This window comes from Mytilus californianus, unplaced genomic scaffold (genome assembly GCF_021869535.1).
Source record: "Mytilus californianus isolate M0D057914Y unplaced genomic scaffold, xbMytCali1.0.p SCAF_6, whole genome shotgun sequence".
Classification (NCBI taxonomy): domain Eukaryota; kingdom Metazoa; phylum Mollusca; class Bivalvia; order Mytilida; family Mytilidae; genus Mytilus; species Mytilus californianus.
The window spans coordinates 23976328-23993077 of record NW_026262712.1 but is presented as its reverse complement, the minus strand read 5'-3'; the positions used below and the strand labels follow the sequence as shown (position 1 = coordinate 23993077).

Here is a 16750-nt window from a genome sequence, read left to right as displayed (position 1 = left end):
CTGTAATTCATTTGTCCATTTCTCAATTTCTTAGGAATTCTAACCCTACTGAAGATAATGAATTATTTGAAAAGCGAGAATACCGAAGTGTCCAAAAGGATGACAAGAGAAGTTGAATCAATGGGCTTAAATCGCGTCCGAGAAAACGAAAAAGGACATAAAAACAAACAAGACAAAATATACAAAGTACACACAGAAACGAGCAGCTTGAACTAAGCACAATATTTATCATAAAGCATTTAAAAGTATACTATGTTCGATGTTTTCCCTACTTGAAAACTTTCGATTGTGTTTTACTGTAGCATATTTCGTACATTTGTTTTGTTAACCATTCATTTTGAATTGACTTATTGATAGAGCAAGATACGCAATCAAATATTTTTGACTCCATTGTGATAAATTATTTTCATGGAAATAAGAAATTCAGAATAATATAATATAGTACTTGATATAGAAATGATCCTTGCGCTAAACAATTAGCACAGTGACTGTGGTTAGCTCCAATAAAATAATGACGCTGAATCGAACATAGGTCACTTCAAGTGATAGCTGAAATAAAGTTACAAAATAGTTTATTTTCGGCAATAATTCATTAAAAAAGGAAGAAAATAATTATTTACAATTAGTTATATGAAGACAATGCAATATTAGTTAAGAATAAAGGCTTTTGCTATAGTAATAAGTGCAAAATCGACGAAATTGTAATTATGACTATCCATTTTTGTTAATTTGGCGTTCCATACTTTTTTGTTTTCGTTAGGGACGAGTCTTACTATGTTACTTTAAATTATTTTTATTGCTATATTTTGGACTTTTTTCGTTCAAACAATTCATAAAAAGGCAAATGTAGACCTTTTTGAACAGCAAAACAGTTGAAATAATTGTTTGCGACCGGAGGGGGCGAAGTATCTATACATCCCGCACAGCCAAACAGTTCTTCCTGCATGTTTGACGGGGAACTCCAAGTGACCATATTTTGATATCTCGGTATCATCTCGTATGGTATCTACTGCCGGAAGGGTTACAAATTGTTACTTTAGATAAACTGTTGACACGGAAATATGTCTCGCCTGTCGGCACATAATTCAGAAAAAGACAATCTGATGGTCAGCACCATTGCTTATTAATTAAAAGTCGCTGTACCATGATCTAGTTGACAGGGCCTGAATATAGTAGGCAAACTGATAGGTACTGATAGCAATGCGATCTCAAACAAAATTTCATTGATCTCTGTCACAAGTAGATCCTACCAAACTAGCTTAAACAGAAAACTTAACAATTCTTGACGCCAACATCATCATCATCGTAGTCGCCGGAAAAGCAATTCGTATGTCTCGCTTTCCGCGACTATCGTCGCTGTCGAGAAAAAAAAATGACATTATACAGCTTATTTCAAAACACAATTTCTTCGGTACATATTCAATAGTGTTTTCATACAATATCGATCGCTTTTGAAAGGAGGACGTATGTAAAATTTCCTACAAAACATAGTATACGTCACTCTAAAAGAAGTCAGATATAAAGTTATCAGGACGTTTTCACACATTCAAGTGTAGCTGTAAAAATAAAGTTTAAATTTATCTTTTATTGTTATAAATAGCAATTAAGGTACCATTTTAACTGAAACAAGGTGAGTGTTTTAACACTTAACATCTATTCAGCGATGCTCAAGGCCAAAAATTTGAAAATTCAAATCCTAGAAGTTTCTCTAAAACAGTGAAATCCGTAGCTTTGATGCTTGATATATCTTCTACACCATGTTTTAACATTCTCATTCCGCGAAAACATATTAACGCTGATGGCGTGTAGTAGACACTAAGCAAACCGGCAGTAAACATTTCCTTGGTTGTCAATTAAAAAGGTAAAATCGTTGTGATAAACATTGGCAGGTCAGCTGAATGGACCTTTGTCTATTGTTTAAGACAACGTTTGTTTTTCCCTCTAGATGTATTTTACTGGTTAGTGTCGTTTGGTTGCTGTCTCATTGACATGTACCCCACATCTCCGTTTAATAATATGTGATATAATTTAACGAATTGTTTTCTTTTGTCATTGCCCTTTTACAAAATAAATCGGTAAAAATTAATAAAACATAAGTAAAATGAATCATACATATAAAGATCATTCTGAATAAATTGCACGAAGTTCTTAAGTTGTATTAGGTCGAAAGTGTAAGCTGTTTTAAGTTGCATAACTTTAACAATATCAATATTTTATTTGTTCTATACTATGATTGAAAGAGAGGATTAGAAAAAAACATATACAAAATCATAAATACCATATGTAATATTTATTAGTTATATAATTTCATAAAACTCAGTTAGGCTGTGACATATATGTAAAACACTGAAGTTAGACTAAGAAATACAATACACACATTTCCATATTGCCTTTCCTAATCCGAAGTAAAACTTTGTCGGTAGATGAACTGTGTTAAATTTTAAACTGTTTTGTCAGTAAGGATGTAGTCCTGTCAGGTTTAGGAATTTTTGATAGATGTTCGAACTCCTTTGGTTTTATCCTACGATACAGGGTAAAATATTTTGCCCCATATCAACCACTTTTCTTTTCATAGGAGACTTCAATAGCTCATAAAAAGGTCATTACCAAAATTTAAGCAGATTCGTAATTTATTTTTTTACAATTTGAGACCCACATGATGCCAATGCTAAATATAAGGTAAAAGTCCGAGTCAGCATTTTCCCGCCATTTTTAAAACAAATATCTCGAAAAAGGGTTCCATAACCTATCAATATGTTTAGCTTCAAATGCACTCCTGACTTATAATATCAATTTTAAATTCTAAATTTTTTTTATTTTACCTGCGTGACTACATTCTTAAGTGAATGTGGTGTTAATGATATTTTAAGACCCGAGACAAATTAGAGCTTTACCTATTGTATGGGCACATGTCTTTTGTTGGAGACCGGATCAGGCGGACATTGACATCTTTTTTCTTTTTTTTTTTTCTTTTTCTAGTTTCTTATTTCGTTATTGCATCATCTCATTAAAGTAAGCCCTACATATATTTTATGAATGTTATTTTAGATAGTTTATATATTCCATTCATTACTCATTAAAGTAGTCAAGTTTGGTACATGGTACCTTATGAATGATTATCCAGTCATTAAAAAACAGCACCAATTTTAATTTTGAAATGCATTTTATATGAAAACTACTCTTCTAAAAAAAAAAACAATAACACGAGTTCATTTCCGCTATTTACATTGGTTTTTTGGTCAATTTCTTGAAGTTGGTGACCTCAAACTAGGAGGAAGCGGATATACCATAAAATCGGATTGAGATATGGATATAATTGTTACTCGATTAAATTATTATGCGCCATCTACTAGTATTAGATCCTAACATATCTGCATTAGTATGATGCATTTTTCATGGGACAAAGCTACCAAAACGTTCGTTTAATATGATATAACTAATATTTAAGAATATTTTCTGCATGTAATTGACTGCAATGTAACATCTGCAAGAAGTTAATGAAAACAATATGAATTTGTAAATATAAGTAATATTAAGTAGGTATAGGAATATATATATCATATTCGGCTATTGCAATCGAATGCAGTTGTTCTAAAAATGTTGCTGATGTATCAGGTATGTCTTACTTTATATTCATATAAACATAAAAGTATAGCTCAAACGTTAAACATCCAACTAAAAATACCGCGAAATATTTAAATACATTTTTCATAAATTGTTTTAGCTGTATATCAATGAATTAAATAAAGATCATCAAAGTCCATAAATAATTCACTTTCTTATACTGGCTTTTAAATGCTTAAGAAATCTGTTTCCTGTGCAATATAACTAAAGTTTCCACATATATCGCTCCCCTATTTATTTGCCGTTATTCTTTGGAACTGTCTTTGATTAGCCCCTTTTTATATAAAATCATAAATATTCGATTTTGATGCTAGACCGGTGTTTTACCTAAAAATACAATATATTTAAAAAGTAATGTTTTTCTTAGAATGTGAAAACATGTAGAATTCAGTTTCCTCCCTGAAAGACTGGTAGCCTCAGTATGAAAATGTTGAATTTTTTTTCATTTTATGCAAACATTGTACCCTTAAATGACTAATTTTCACATTTTTTTAAAAATTTTATTGTAGTTATTGCTCTTTAACGACGATTTTTACCATTTTTTTGCGTTTTTTTGGCCTATATCTTAAAAACTAATATAGATTGATAGAAATTTATAATAGAAAAAAATAATCAGATATGCAAGATCTAAAAATAAGTCAAACCTGACCAAAATCGACGGTTGACTTCTTTTGGGAGTTATTGCTCATTTATAATTTTATTATTAAAATTAATGATAAGATATCATGCATCAGAGACTAAAATCAATTAAAACAAATCCCAGGGATTTAGTGTTTTAACGCCATGGATAGTCAAAGAAGACATGACTTGTGCAATGCCAAAATAAAAGTATCGACATGTAATAGGGTAGTTAGGATTTAACCTTATAGTAAATATGTATCATGTTAATAGTTATCAAAGGTACCAGGATTATAATTTAATACGCCAGACGCGCGTTTCGTCTACATAAGACTCATCAGTGACGCTCCGATCAAAATAGTTATAAAGCCAAACAAGTACAAAGTTGAAGAGCATTGAGGACCCAAAATTCCAAAAAGTTGTGCCAAATACGGCTAAGGTAATCTATTCCTGTGATAAGAAAATCCTTAGTTTTCCGAAAAATTCAAAGTTTTGAAACAGGAAATTTATGAAAATGACCATATAATTGATATTCATGTCAACATCGAAGTGATGACTACTGGGCTGGTGATACCCTCGGGGACGAAACGTCCACCAGCAGCGGCATCGCCCAAGTGGTGTAAATAGTTATCAAAGGTACCAGGATCATAATTTAATACGCCAGACGCGCGTTTCGTCTACATAAGACTCGTCAGTGGCGCTCAGATCAAAATAGTTATAAAGCCAAACAAGTAAAATAATACCCATTTTAAGCGTGTGCCTATTATCTTGAAAACTATACTAAATAGATAACCACTTTAAAAGCAAAAATTATCAGCAAGACAAGATCTACAAATAGGACATGGCAGAAATCGTCAGTAGACTCCTTATTGGAGGTCTTGCTCTTTAATAATGATTTTTAACCAATTTTAACGTTTGTGCCTATTTTCTTGAAAACTATAATAGATAGATAGACACTTTAAAAGTAAAATTGATCAGCAAGACCAGATCTACAAATAAATCAACATGGCAGAAATCGTCAGTAGACTCCTTATTGGAGGTCTTGCTCTTTAATGATGATTGTTTTCCCAATTTTGGCATTTTTGCTTATCACCTTGAAATCTTTAAAAGAGAGAAGACACTTTAAATAGCAAAAATTATCGGCAAAACAGATATACAAATTATAGGTCAAAGTACGGCCTTCAACACGGAGCCTTGGCTCACACCGAACGGCAAGCTATAAAGGGCCCCAAAATGACTAGTGCACAATTCAAACAGGAAAATCAACAGTCTAATCTATATAAAAAAACGAGAAACGAGAAACACTTATGAACCACACAAACAAATGACAACCGATGAACAACAGGCTCCTGACTTAGGACAGGTGCATACAAATGCAGCGGGTTTAAACGTTTTAACAGGCGCCAACCTTAACCATAACCTGAAACAATAGTGTAACATTACAACATAAAAAGACACACTATAAAATATCAATTGAAATGGCTTAACTCGATCAAAAAGACATAAACAAAAACAAGTAAACATACACTGAACGAATAAGTTTGATCTATGACACAATATAGATACAATATTAACTCTAACCTAGGACAAAATGGCGTTAAATAAAATAACGTTCACAGGTAAATCTAAATATAATAATTTTGTTGTTAGGAGTACGGAAATATTTTTACAAAAAAATGAATTTGTTGTTAACAGTACGAGTACAGAAGTGAACATTTATCGTCATACTAAATACTTATCAAAGGTGGTACATATTAAAAATAGTGAGACGAGATATAACACAAAATAAGTAAACATTGAATAACAGAAATGCATTACAAATTGTGTCAACAGGGCAAATTAACAAGAAAGTACGATTTGGGAGTACTCGCAGTTACTGAAAGATAGTTAAAAGCCAAAAACAATTAATAATAAGATATCATGCATCAGAGACTAAAATCAATTAAAACAAATCCCAGGGATTTAGTGTTTTAACGCCATGGATAGTCAAAGAAGACATGACTTGTGCAATGCCAAAATAAAAGTATCGACATGCATTAGGGTAGTTAGGATTTAACCTTATAATAAATATGTATCATGTTAATAGTTATCAAAGGTACCAGGATTATAATTTAATACGCCAGACGCGCGTTTCGTCTACATAAGACTCATCAGTGACGCTCAGATCAAAATAGTTATAAAGCCAAACAAGTACAAAGTTGAAGAGCATTGAGAACCCAAAATTCCAAAAAGTTGTGCCAAATACGGCTAAGGTCATCTATTCCTGGGATAAGAAAATCCTTAATTTTCCGAAAAATTCAAAGTTTTGTAACAGGAAATTTATAAAAATGACCATATAATTGATATTCATGTCAACACCGAAGTGCTGACTACTGGGCTGGTGATACCCTCGGGGACGAAAAATCCACCAGCAGCGGCATCGCCCCAGTGGTGTAAATAGTTATCAAAGGTACCAGGATTATAATTTAATACGCCAGACGCGCGTTTCGTCTACATAAGACTTATCAGTGCCGCTCAGATCAAAATAGTTATAAAGCCAAACAAGTAAAATAATACCCATTTTAAGCGTGTGTGCATATTATCTTGAAAACTATACTAGATTGATAACCACTTTAACAAGCACAAATGATCAGCAAGACAAGATCTACAAATAGGACAGTAGGATAGTCAGTAGACTCCTTATTGGAGGTCTCGCTCTTTAATAATGATTTTAAACCAATTTTAACGTTTGTGCCTTTTATCTTGAAAACTATAATAGATAGATAGACACTTTAAAAGTAAAATTGATCAGCAAGACCATATCTACAAATAAATCAACATGGCAGAAATCGTCAGTAGACTCCTTATTGGAGGTCTTGCTCTTTAATGATGATAGTTTAACCAATTTGGGCTTTTTTGCTTATCACCTTGAAATCTTTAAAAGTGAGAAAACACTTTAAATAGCAAACATTATCAGCAAAACAGATATACAAATTTTACTCTAAACAGTAGTTGAACCGTATAGGAGTAATTGCCTTTAAATGACGATCGGTTTATACCCTTTTTGGGGGAGAGGGGTGGGATAAAGCTAAAGCTGATCGGTCAACTCTGTAAACAGAAAAAATTTCAGCAATACAAGATCAACAAAAAAGAGATTTTGTCATGAATTCTGTTCTAGTCCACAATGTAGGAGAGTGTCCATTGTTCAAGATGCACATAGACCTAGGTGAGCGACATATGCTCTTTAGAGCCTCTAGTTCAAAACTCCAGGATCCAGCAACATCTCTTGAAAATATCAAAATTGAATGTTATACATTATTAGATGTATCATTTTGTTTTATTTGCAGACATTTGTTTTCAGACCTAAATAGTCTTAAATTTAAGTCTGAATAGTAATACTGGAATATATTATTTATTCCAAAGACTGTTTGGTCGTTTCTGACAACCGGGTTGCTTTTAAGAGGGTGCATTTTTTTTTAGAACAAGTTATGTTCGCGGACAGCTTCTGAAACCTCTGCATAAACTAAACAAATAACAAGGATTATCAAAGTGACATTGTATGTGATGAATTTAGTGTTGTTCAGCCCAGTTGAAAATATTTCATGAATATTCATTCTGACTTCTTCAAGTTAACTTTATGCTTTTCGTTCGTGATCTTAGATTGAGTTCCAAGGGAGATTGGGTAAATATATAATTTTAAAGCCTCTGAAAACAAGGCGTTTTGGTAGCATCAGTGTAAGCGTACTTTCTTTTCGGTGTGTAGATCTTTCGGTGATTGATTGATTGATTGATTGATTGTGTTTGACGCATCTTTCAGCTATATTGGCTAGATCGTTACGGTCAGTTTTTAATGGGGTAGGAAGCCGAAGTGCCCGGAAAGAATCACCGATTATTGGTAGAAAAACTGTCAAATCCAGTCAATAAAGATTGGAGTCGAACGCACCTGCCACGTGCGGGGTTCGAAGTCTTGACAGGCTAGTGATAAAATGTATATGATCTATTTAGACAACTCGGTCACATTACGGTATTTAAATGCACTGGCGGTATTCTTTCATTACACTAATTTGTTCATTCTGTCGCAAATGAAATCCTAGGGAAAATACATAAGGGAATTTTAACATTAATGTATTGCTTCCAAAAGGTGAGAATACATTGATGGGATAAATTAACTGGCACATTTTTTACAACAGCAAGTAACTCTTAAACAGGTCACAATACGTGAATTTTAAATGCCTTAAATGAGCAAATAAGACGTAAATGCATATTTTATGCATACAGTGCAACACAAAGAACCTTTTGTCGGCAAAGAACTAACTGACGGAAGTAGTCAGGCGCGTAGCAACCCGTACGCAAAAACGCAGTTGCGTACACATCGAAAATATGACAAAAATTAAAATATGGTAAATTTAGTAAGAATAAAACTAAAGTAATAAACTTAATTAAAAAGTATTACAGAAACATGTTAATAATTACTTTGTAGCTATATTCCATTCCTGAAACTACTCTTTTCATTTATGTAACCAGCATCGTGATTATGTTGCTGATGCAAATAATTGATAATAAATGACTGAGTCCTCGGGGTGTCATTAAACAATTGTCTCGTCTTCTATGTATGCCTCCTTACCCTGACATCTTTTCTAAAGATTTCAAAATAACTGACGAAATAAAATATGACGTTTTAAAGAGACCATGGACAACAATTCATTCTTATGATTTTCCTGTGAGATGATAATATATAGTCTTAGTTACATACATCATCATAACAGATTTTTAAATAGTCCAGTCAAACTTAAGTTGAACGGGGGTGGTAAAGGGTAATTTTCGTGCAACATTTTCGCCGTTTTTTTATGTTTTATTTTTTTGTTTTTTGACGATCAACGTTTTTTGACTTTTTTGTATTACGTTAGGCCATGCAAGACGGGTGCCTCATTCAACGTGTTCTTTAACTTTGAGAATTAAAAGCTGATAGAAAGACTACTTGTTCACTTATGAAATACAACATAGAGAAATGCAGTTCTATTTATTTATGTACTTTCTCAATTAAAAAAACCCTTTAAGTTGCACGGTGTTGGCTTAGAAATTTGGTTTTTCTAATGTATATAAGGTTGAGTCTGAATAGGTGACATTTAAAATATATGGTGGTGGCAACATATATTTTAATTGTACTTAATACCTAACCAAGCTCAACCAACTACACAATAGATAAACCAAATTTCTAAGCTAACAGTACTTGTTTGTTTTTCTCTAATTGATATATTTTTTTCAAATTTATTTTCAGAAGTTGACTTGTTACTCATGAAAATAATATTTTCTTGAGCTCATTTTAAGTCCAAGAAAATTGCGAGAATGCAGGATTTTGCACCATTTATCCCAGAGCTTCTGGGGGCCTTGAGCAGCACCCATACCCCCTGCCGTATGACTTCTCCTCTGGCATTGAGTACACATCATGATGGCCTAGCTACGCCCCTGGTAGTCAACAGTGCTATAAGTTTAACTCTATGCACTTAAAGGGAGGAGATATAGAAAGAGGGTCAATCGAAATTCATAAGTTGGAAACAGACATAAATCACTATGACGAAAAAAAACCAAACAAACATAAAAAACCAGCCCACTTCACAGAAAACTAAACACTGAACAACACAAACACGACCCAACTACGTCATTTCACAGATAATTCAAATTCAGAATGTCGTACTTGCTCAAAATAAATTAGTCGATTATTAATAAAAGTACAATAAATGCCTGCTGCATAATATAGGTGAAGTGCACGGAACAATACTGACAGTCTTCGTTATTTCTTTACATATTTATGGATTTTTCTCATGATCTATCTGCAGGTATTATGTGTGCTCTTGTTTGGAGTGGTTTATGTAACTTGTGGATCGAATGAATGTCTGTCACAACCAGACTATCAGTTGCAGGGATACAGTTACAGCGGAAAAGGTCTTCGGTCAAGGTATCAAATTCATGAAATTACTATAGAACAGGCATGATAGATAAAAAAAACTGTAGGAGTTAGTCAAATTTAGAAAATTAAGAAAAAAATCAGAAAAGATTAACAAAAGATATCTATACAAGAAAAAAAACATTACAATTTAATAAACATAATGCTACGAAAATTTCAATACAACACAAAAATCAAGAACTAAAATCTTTGAAATAGCTTTTATATGGTACCAGTAATTTTATGGTGGATATCGTGTATGCTGGATTGTAAGATTACTCCCAAGTGCATGCTAATTGCAATTTCGGGTTGCGAAATCTTTAAGTTCTCGGTGATGTCGGATTGTTTGTGTTTCAAGTTTTTACGTCTGGTCAATCTCTTTATGGTATCATCTAGGCTTTTTGTTTTACAAATGATTTACATATGCCTTATATTCTCCAAAAGATTTTCCTATGCCATAAATTTTCCAAAGGATTTTCAACATCTTTCGAATTACTCTGTCGCTCCGGAACACTTGTCCCTATGTTTAAATTACAATAATTTTAACACATTTGGCAATTGATCCAACCAAACAACGTTAAACTATATAGGGACAAAAATTGTTAACAGTGTCATCTACTTTTTTTAGGAAACGCTTACTACATGTTTACGAAGACTGCTGATATAATAAAATGTGGGACTTCAAAACCGCAAAAATCCCATTACATTGTGTATTTATGGCTTAAACTTCAGGTAAAGAAGGTTCTATATATGTACCAAAAACAAAGGTATTGTGAACGTACGTCAATTTTTATATATTTCTGTTTTTAGTGACCCATCTGTAAAACAGTTACGACTCAAGAGGTCAAATATCGATGAACAAGGAATGTTGGATCGTCTAAAAAAGTACTGCTATAAGTAAGTATGCATTGATGTTTTATTAACATATATTATATGTTAATTATAAGCTGGTTCTCTTAAATTTCCTAAGATGTTTAGATTTCAACTGTTTTAAAATTGACCGTATAAGAAAAAGGGGATACGGTATGATTGACATTGAGACAGATATCCGCCGGGTACTAAAGGACGAGGTGTTTGGTATTATAGGCTCCTGTTGTTGATTAGTTTGTCGTGTTATTAATTATGCGGTGATATCTGAATCATCATCATGGTCAGTCACGTCTCAAACCTTACAGCTGGAAGGACGTGCTGGATCAGCTCTACAACATCTGCTAGTTGCAAGATGTTACGCTAGATGTATGTTTCAACGACACACTGATTTATGTTCACAGCAAACTGACTCAACCTCGTACAGTACAACAAGTTGTAAATCGTTCACGTCAGAATGCACTCCAAAACCCATTGTGAAATGGGGGGTAGAGTTATATCGTCCAGACGTTCGAGGGCCCTGTATCCATGGTGTTGGTTAATAGAACAGTTTCCATCGTGGTAACCCAACCTAAGACTAGATATAATGCGTGATATCGATGCTATCATTCTATAGAAACACTAAATAAAAAAATAACGGTGCTTTGAAACACCCAAGATATTTGTTTTTGACCAAGATTTTTTTTACTACAATGAAAAGAAAGATTAATTTCCTACAACTATCAAATTCAAGGGAATATTTTTTTCGACCCTTTTTCGTATGCAACCGGATGTGATGTACTATGATTTGGTGGTATTACACCTTTATCGTCGGGTTTAATTAGACAGTTTTCATTCCCAGCCCTGTGCATTTATCAAATCTTTTATTAAAGTGAACAGTTTTCCAGTGATATTTTATTCAGTTGCAAAACCGATGACAAAGAACAATAGAAAATTCACTCTTATATGAAATAGTGGAGAAAATCAATAGTAAAACAATGCCGGTGACGATGCTCGTCAAAAGTTATTTCTAAACATTAATCCTATATCTTAAAGAAATTATGTGTTATGTTGTATCGTCATTAGAATTGCTGCATATTGATAAAAAAAAAGAATTGAAAAACTCGTGTAGATACAAAATTTTCAAAAATATCAGTTTTCGGAGTGTCCCACATAGTCCTTAGCATATTATAATTTACCAAAATCAAGGATTTGTATACTATACTTTACAAATCCTTGCCAAAATATACCTATTTTTCACAAAGTTTTCCAATATACCGGTCTGCTCACGTGAACAATCAATATAGAAATATTGAAAGTCGTCTCCGTATAGGTCTCGATTTCTGTACATGTCTTCTCGGTCTATAATAGAAAAAAAAAAGGATATGGGTATCCATCCATCCATGACACAAAATCAGTACATGCATAGCAAAGATACACACAAAAAGCAAAGGAACAGCGCTTGTATTGCTGTTTTCATCTCAAAATCACAATGGGGTCTTCAACACGGAGCAAACAAAAAAAAACCTCTCACCTCACAGCAAGTTTAAGACGGCCCCTAGCACTATCTACATTCAAAGTTAAGATCGGGATAAGGTACGTTTGAATTTGCTTAGTAACTTAATTACATCGATTATGTAAATTCCTTTGGGTTTTTTTCCATGCACGTCTCTGATCCAGCTGCATACATATACGAATAAGTGACATGTTCCAGAGAGGTATACAGTCAGTAGAAAAGGGAATTGAAATCGGTACTCAAGGAATTTTATTCGTATAGCAACATTTTAAACCAATTTGACATAAAGCTTATATAACCTGCTGTACTCGTCGTTTGTCATTTAAGGAGGGAAATGATAACATAAAATGGACATTTTTTTTTTATTTCAATTTATTTTTATTTTTACTATTTACAAGAATGTTTTCTCGTGAATTCATACTTAATAGTGTCCTGGCTTAAACGGGACAAACATTGAAAAGATTAAGTTTTCAGATGAGTTTATAAAATAAATTATTGAACTTAAGTACATTGTAATTCCAGTTATTTTGAATAATGCCTGACAATTTATTTAGGGAATATTCCTGAAAATTTTAATAATAATATATCATCACTAACTTTTAGATTACCTCAAATTATACATATAATCCCTAATTAAACAAATTTTACTGTAACATATATCACTGCAAATTGATGAATATATACATTGACTATTAGAAAATAAACAGATAACTTTATTTCTAATCTATAATTTGTTAGAACGGTTATGATAACATTAGATTAAAAAAATCAAATCTTACTGAATAAATGGATATTTGAATAAAGAAATGACTTAAAAAAGCATAAGATATAGGCAATTAATATTATAACACATATATTTGCTATATTTTTCATGTAGAAGCAATTTCCGTTCCGCCACTGCCAAACATGACGATTACAGTTCTGATCCATACACAGAGCCACAAAAAGGAAAATGGGTTGTTACTTCATTATGCGACTCTAATCCTACTTCTACTACGTTTAAAGGAAAATGGGTAGATGGTTGTTGGCTATACCGTGAATGGAGGAATTGGGTGTGCCCACATGTTAAATGTAACCCGAAGTAAGCATCTATAACTATGGTAACAAAAATCAAATTATGACACGTTTATCTTGTTTATACCATTGTTATGAATGTAAGAACTATTATCAATATTATTGACAGTGGTGTAGGCGATGCGTTTAAATTAATATTATGCACAGAAATTGTGTAGCGTGAAAAACTTGGTTCAGGTTCGGGATCTTTTGCTAGATACTTTTGCTATGATTTTGGAAAATATGTGGTGTATATATCAATCATACTCGATAACACAGCTAAGTTAACATGGCTAACACATTAGATAAATTCAATCCTTTCAATTACTTATTTTGTGGTCCAAAATTTTCCGTTAAAAAATAAAGATCAAAATTCTTAATCAAAACCTAAATTCTTTTTGGAAGTAAAGCTATGTAATGTCTTTCAGTCACACACACATTTTTAAGGGTTAATGATGTCCTTCTATACCAGAGGTGGATTTAGGGCACCCTCCTTTGTATGGAGCTTCATTTAAAGGTTAATCCAGACTTTTAACCTGTTCTACTCCAATCTTTGTCTAGTTTGGGAGCCCCCTTTATAAATCCTGGATCTGCATCTGCATATAAATTTTTACTAATTATTGTAAAATATGCAATACTGTTCCATAGTATTTTATCACAATTGTGTAGCGCTATGGTTTTGGTTTCAAATGTGTATAAGAATTGTTGAAAATCTTTTCTAAATACGCTATTTAGATTCTACAATATTCAAATCCGCTACGTTTTAACAACTTTCAGATTCTGATCCTATGAATGAAACAAACACAGCCCTACCTCTATGAATAATGAATGAACATAACCGAGGTATATTTTGGTTATTTGTGTCGTTTGTTTGGTGTATAAGTGACGTCCATTCACCCAGATATTTTGTTCTTTCTTATAAAAGTATATTGAAAAACTAAGTACTGTCAATTCTGATTAATTGTCATTAGTTTAACTTTCAGTGGCAAATATGTCATTCATATTCAAAACCATTTTCTATTCTGTAAATGAATCTATTGACCAAATGATTGTTATAGGAAGGCGTGAAACTTTCCATCTAAATTTTGATTTGTTATACTTAAGGAGCACTGCAACGTCTGGAGTTATTTGTGATACTGACAAATATAAATAGTAAATTTTCTCTCTTTTTATTGTAGGTTATGTGATGGAATAACATCACCAAATAGGTACACGTGGTTTGTGTGTCAGCCTGACAGTTACTATTATATAGATCTACTGGTGGCCTGTCCAAAAAATGGAAAATGGTTCTTAACAACTAAAAGAGCTTGGCTCCCACGGTGTTGTGGATGTAAAAAATATTCATGGCAATGTGTTTGAGACAAAAGTGTAGAACGATTATCATGACATTAAATATATTTAAGCTTACAAATAACTTGTTTTACTCTTATTTAACCTATAGCTGTGCAATGGAACCTATGGGAATGCAACCCGAGTATAAATCTCAATAACCGAAAATTATACCATAGATATCTATGGTATAATTTTCACAATTATACCATGGTTTTGTTGTATAGGGTCTTCGAGAAAAAGAAAGATAGCAAGACCTGGCTGCCTGAATTTTTTGACATTTGAACAACAGAGTCAGTGCGGGGCCACTAAGCTAAACTGCCCTCTTTGCACCAGCCGATATAAATGAATGCCTAGGGTGGGAATCGAACCCACGTACACCAACTCTGTTGTCCTATATTTTTAAATGAAAAAAATCTCTCCTAGAACAAATAAACAAACAAATAAAGTTTAAAAAGTATATAAATGTGTATATATTAACCTATAGCTGTGCAATGGAACCTATGGGAATGCAACCTGAGTATAAATCTCAATAACCGAAAATTATACCAGATATCTATGGTATAATTTTCACAATTATACCATGGTTTTGTTGTATAGGTTCTTCGAGAAAAAGAAAGATAGCAAGACCTTGCTGCCTGAATTTTTTGACATTTGAACAACAGAGTCAGTGCGGGGCCACTAAGCTAAACTGCCCTCTTTGTACCAGCCGATATAAATGAATGCCTAGGGTGGGAATCGAACCCACGTACACCAACTCTGTTGTCCTATATCTTTAAATGAAAAAAAATCTCTCCTAGAACAAATAAACAAACAAATAAAGTTTTAAAAAGTATATAAATGTGTATATATTGTACTGGAAAATACAAGTTGATTTTTGGTTATTGAGATTTATACTTGGATTGTATTCCATAGGCTTCACTGTACAGCTACATGTATAGGTTTGAATTTGCCGAGGCGGCTTTTTGGGGGAGGGCAGGGAGCAAGCCCATTTTAAGGAGCTTCATATTTGGTAAATTCATAGACTTTTTCATTGTATTACTCCAAATATTGGCTTGCTATATCCCCCTTTCCTGGACCCGCACCCGATTTGTTATACATTGCTAACATCAAGACTTTAACGAGGTTGCTCAAGTAATAACAATAATGTTGAAATGTTAAAATTAGATAGCGTCTGGTTTTTCTAAATGAAGCTTACTTTTTGTGTAAACTATTGCTAGTCAACATGTGATTTTAATCATGAACTTTTGAAATCCCTTTTAATTAATGTACGACTTGGGCTTCAGTACAAATTAAAATGTGGAATGATTCATCCAAACTCTCAAAAAGTTTCTTGTGAAATTAATTTCCTCAGAATTATAAATGAATATTAAAAAATTGAAACATTCTAACATTTTGATAAAATAAAAAAAAACTAACACTTTGCAGTTCAACTTTTAATCTGGGGTCTCTTGCGTCCATAATGACCATATCCAGAACATCTAATTCCTTTAACATTTGTTCGTCTGTAACGTTATCCGTCACCAATGTACATGTGCATCCATCGCTGTCGAAACATCTCGTCTTACTGATTTTCCCGCTGTTTCAGAATCCCGTGCTTATTTTAAAAAGTAGGCGGAGCTTTATGTGTAAGGCCCGAAAAGGGTTATTTAACTGATTCTTATCAAAACTATTTTTAAAGTAAACAAACAAAATATATGAAATATACAATTTTAAACATCAAAAGATGCGATAGGTTAAAACAGATATTCCATATTTTTTGGATAGTTTTGCGGCATTTCGTAAATTATACCATAGTTTTTTGTTGAAACCCCTCGGCAACCTCACTCGACTTCGTCTCG

General features: G+C 32.8%; 1 protein-coding gene across 1 annotated transcript; it reads left to right on the top strand.

Annotated features, from left to right (window-relative positions):
• The first annotated feature begins 3475 nt into the window (after nucleotides 1–3475).
• On the top strand, nucleotides 3476–14999 carry LOC127706104 (uncharacterized). The gene is made up of 5 exons (XM_052210570.1): nucleotides 3476–3615; nucleotides 10059–10177; nucleotides 10976–11062; nucleotides 13405–13608; nucleotides 14759–14999. Exons 1-5 carry the CDS (start codon nucleotides 3598–3600, stop codon nucleotides 14937–14939), a joined length of 609 nt encoding a protein of 202 aa, XP_052066530.1. The 5' UTR covers nucleotides 3476–3597; the 3' UTR covers nucleotides 14940–14999.
• The last annotated feature ends 1751 nt before the right edge of the window (nucleotides 15000–16750 follow it).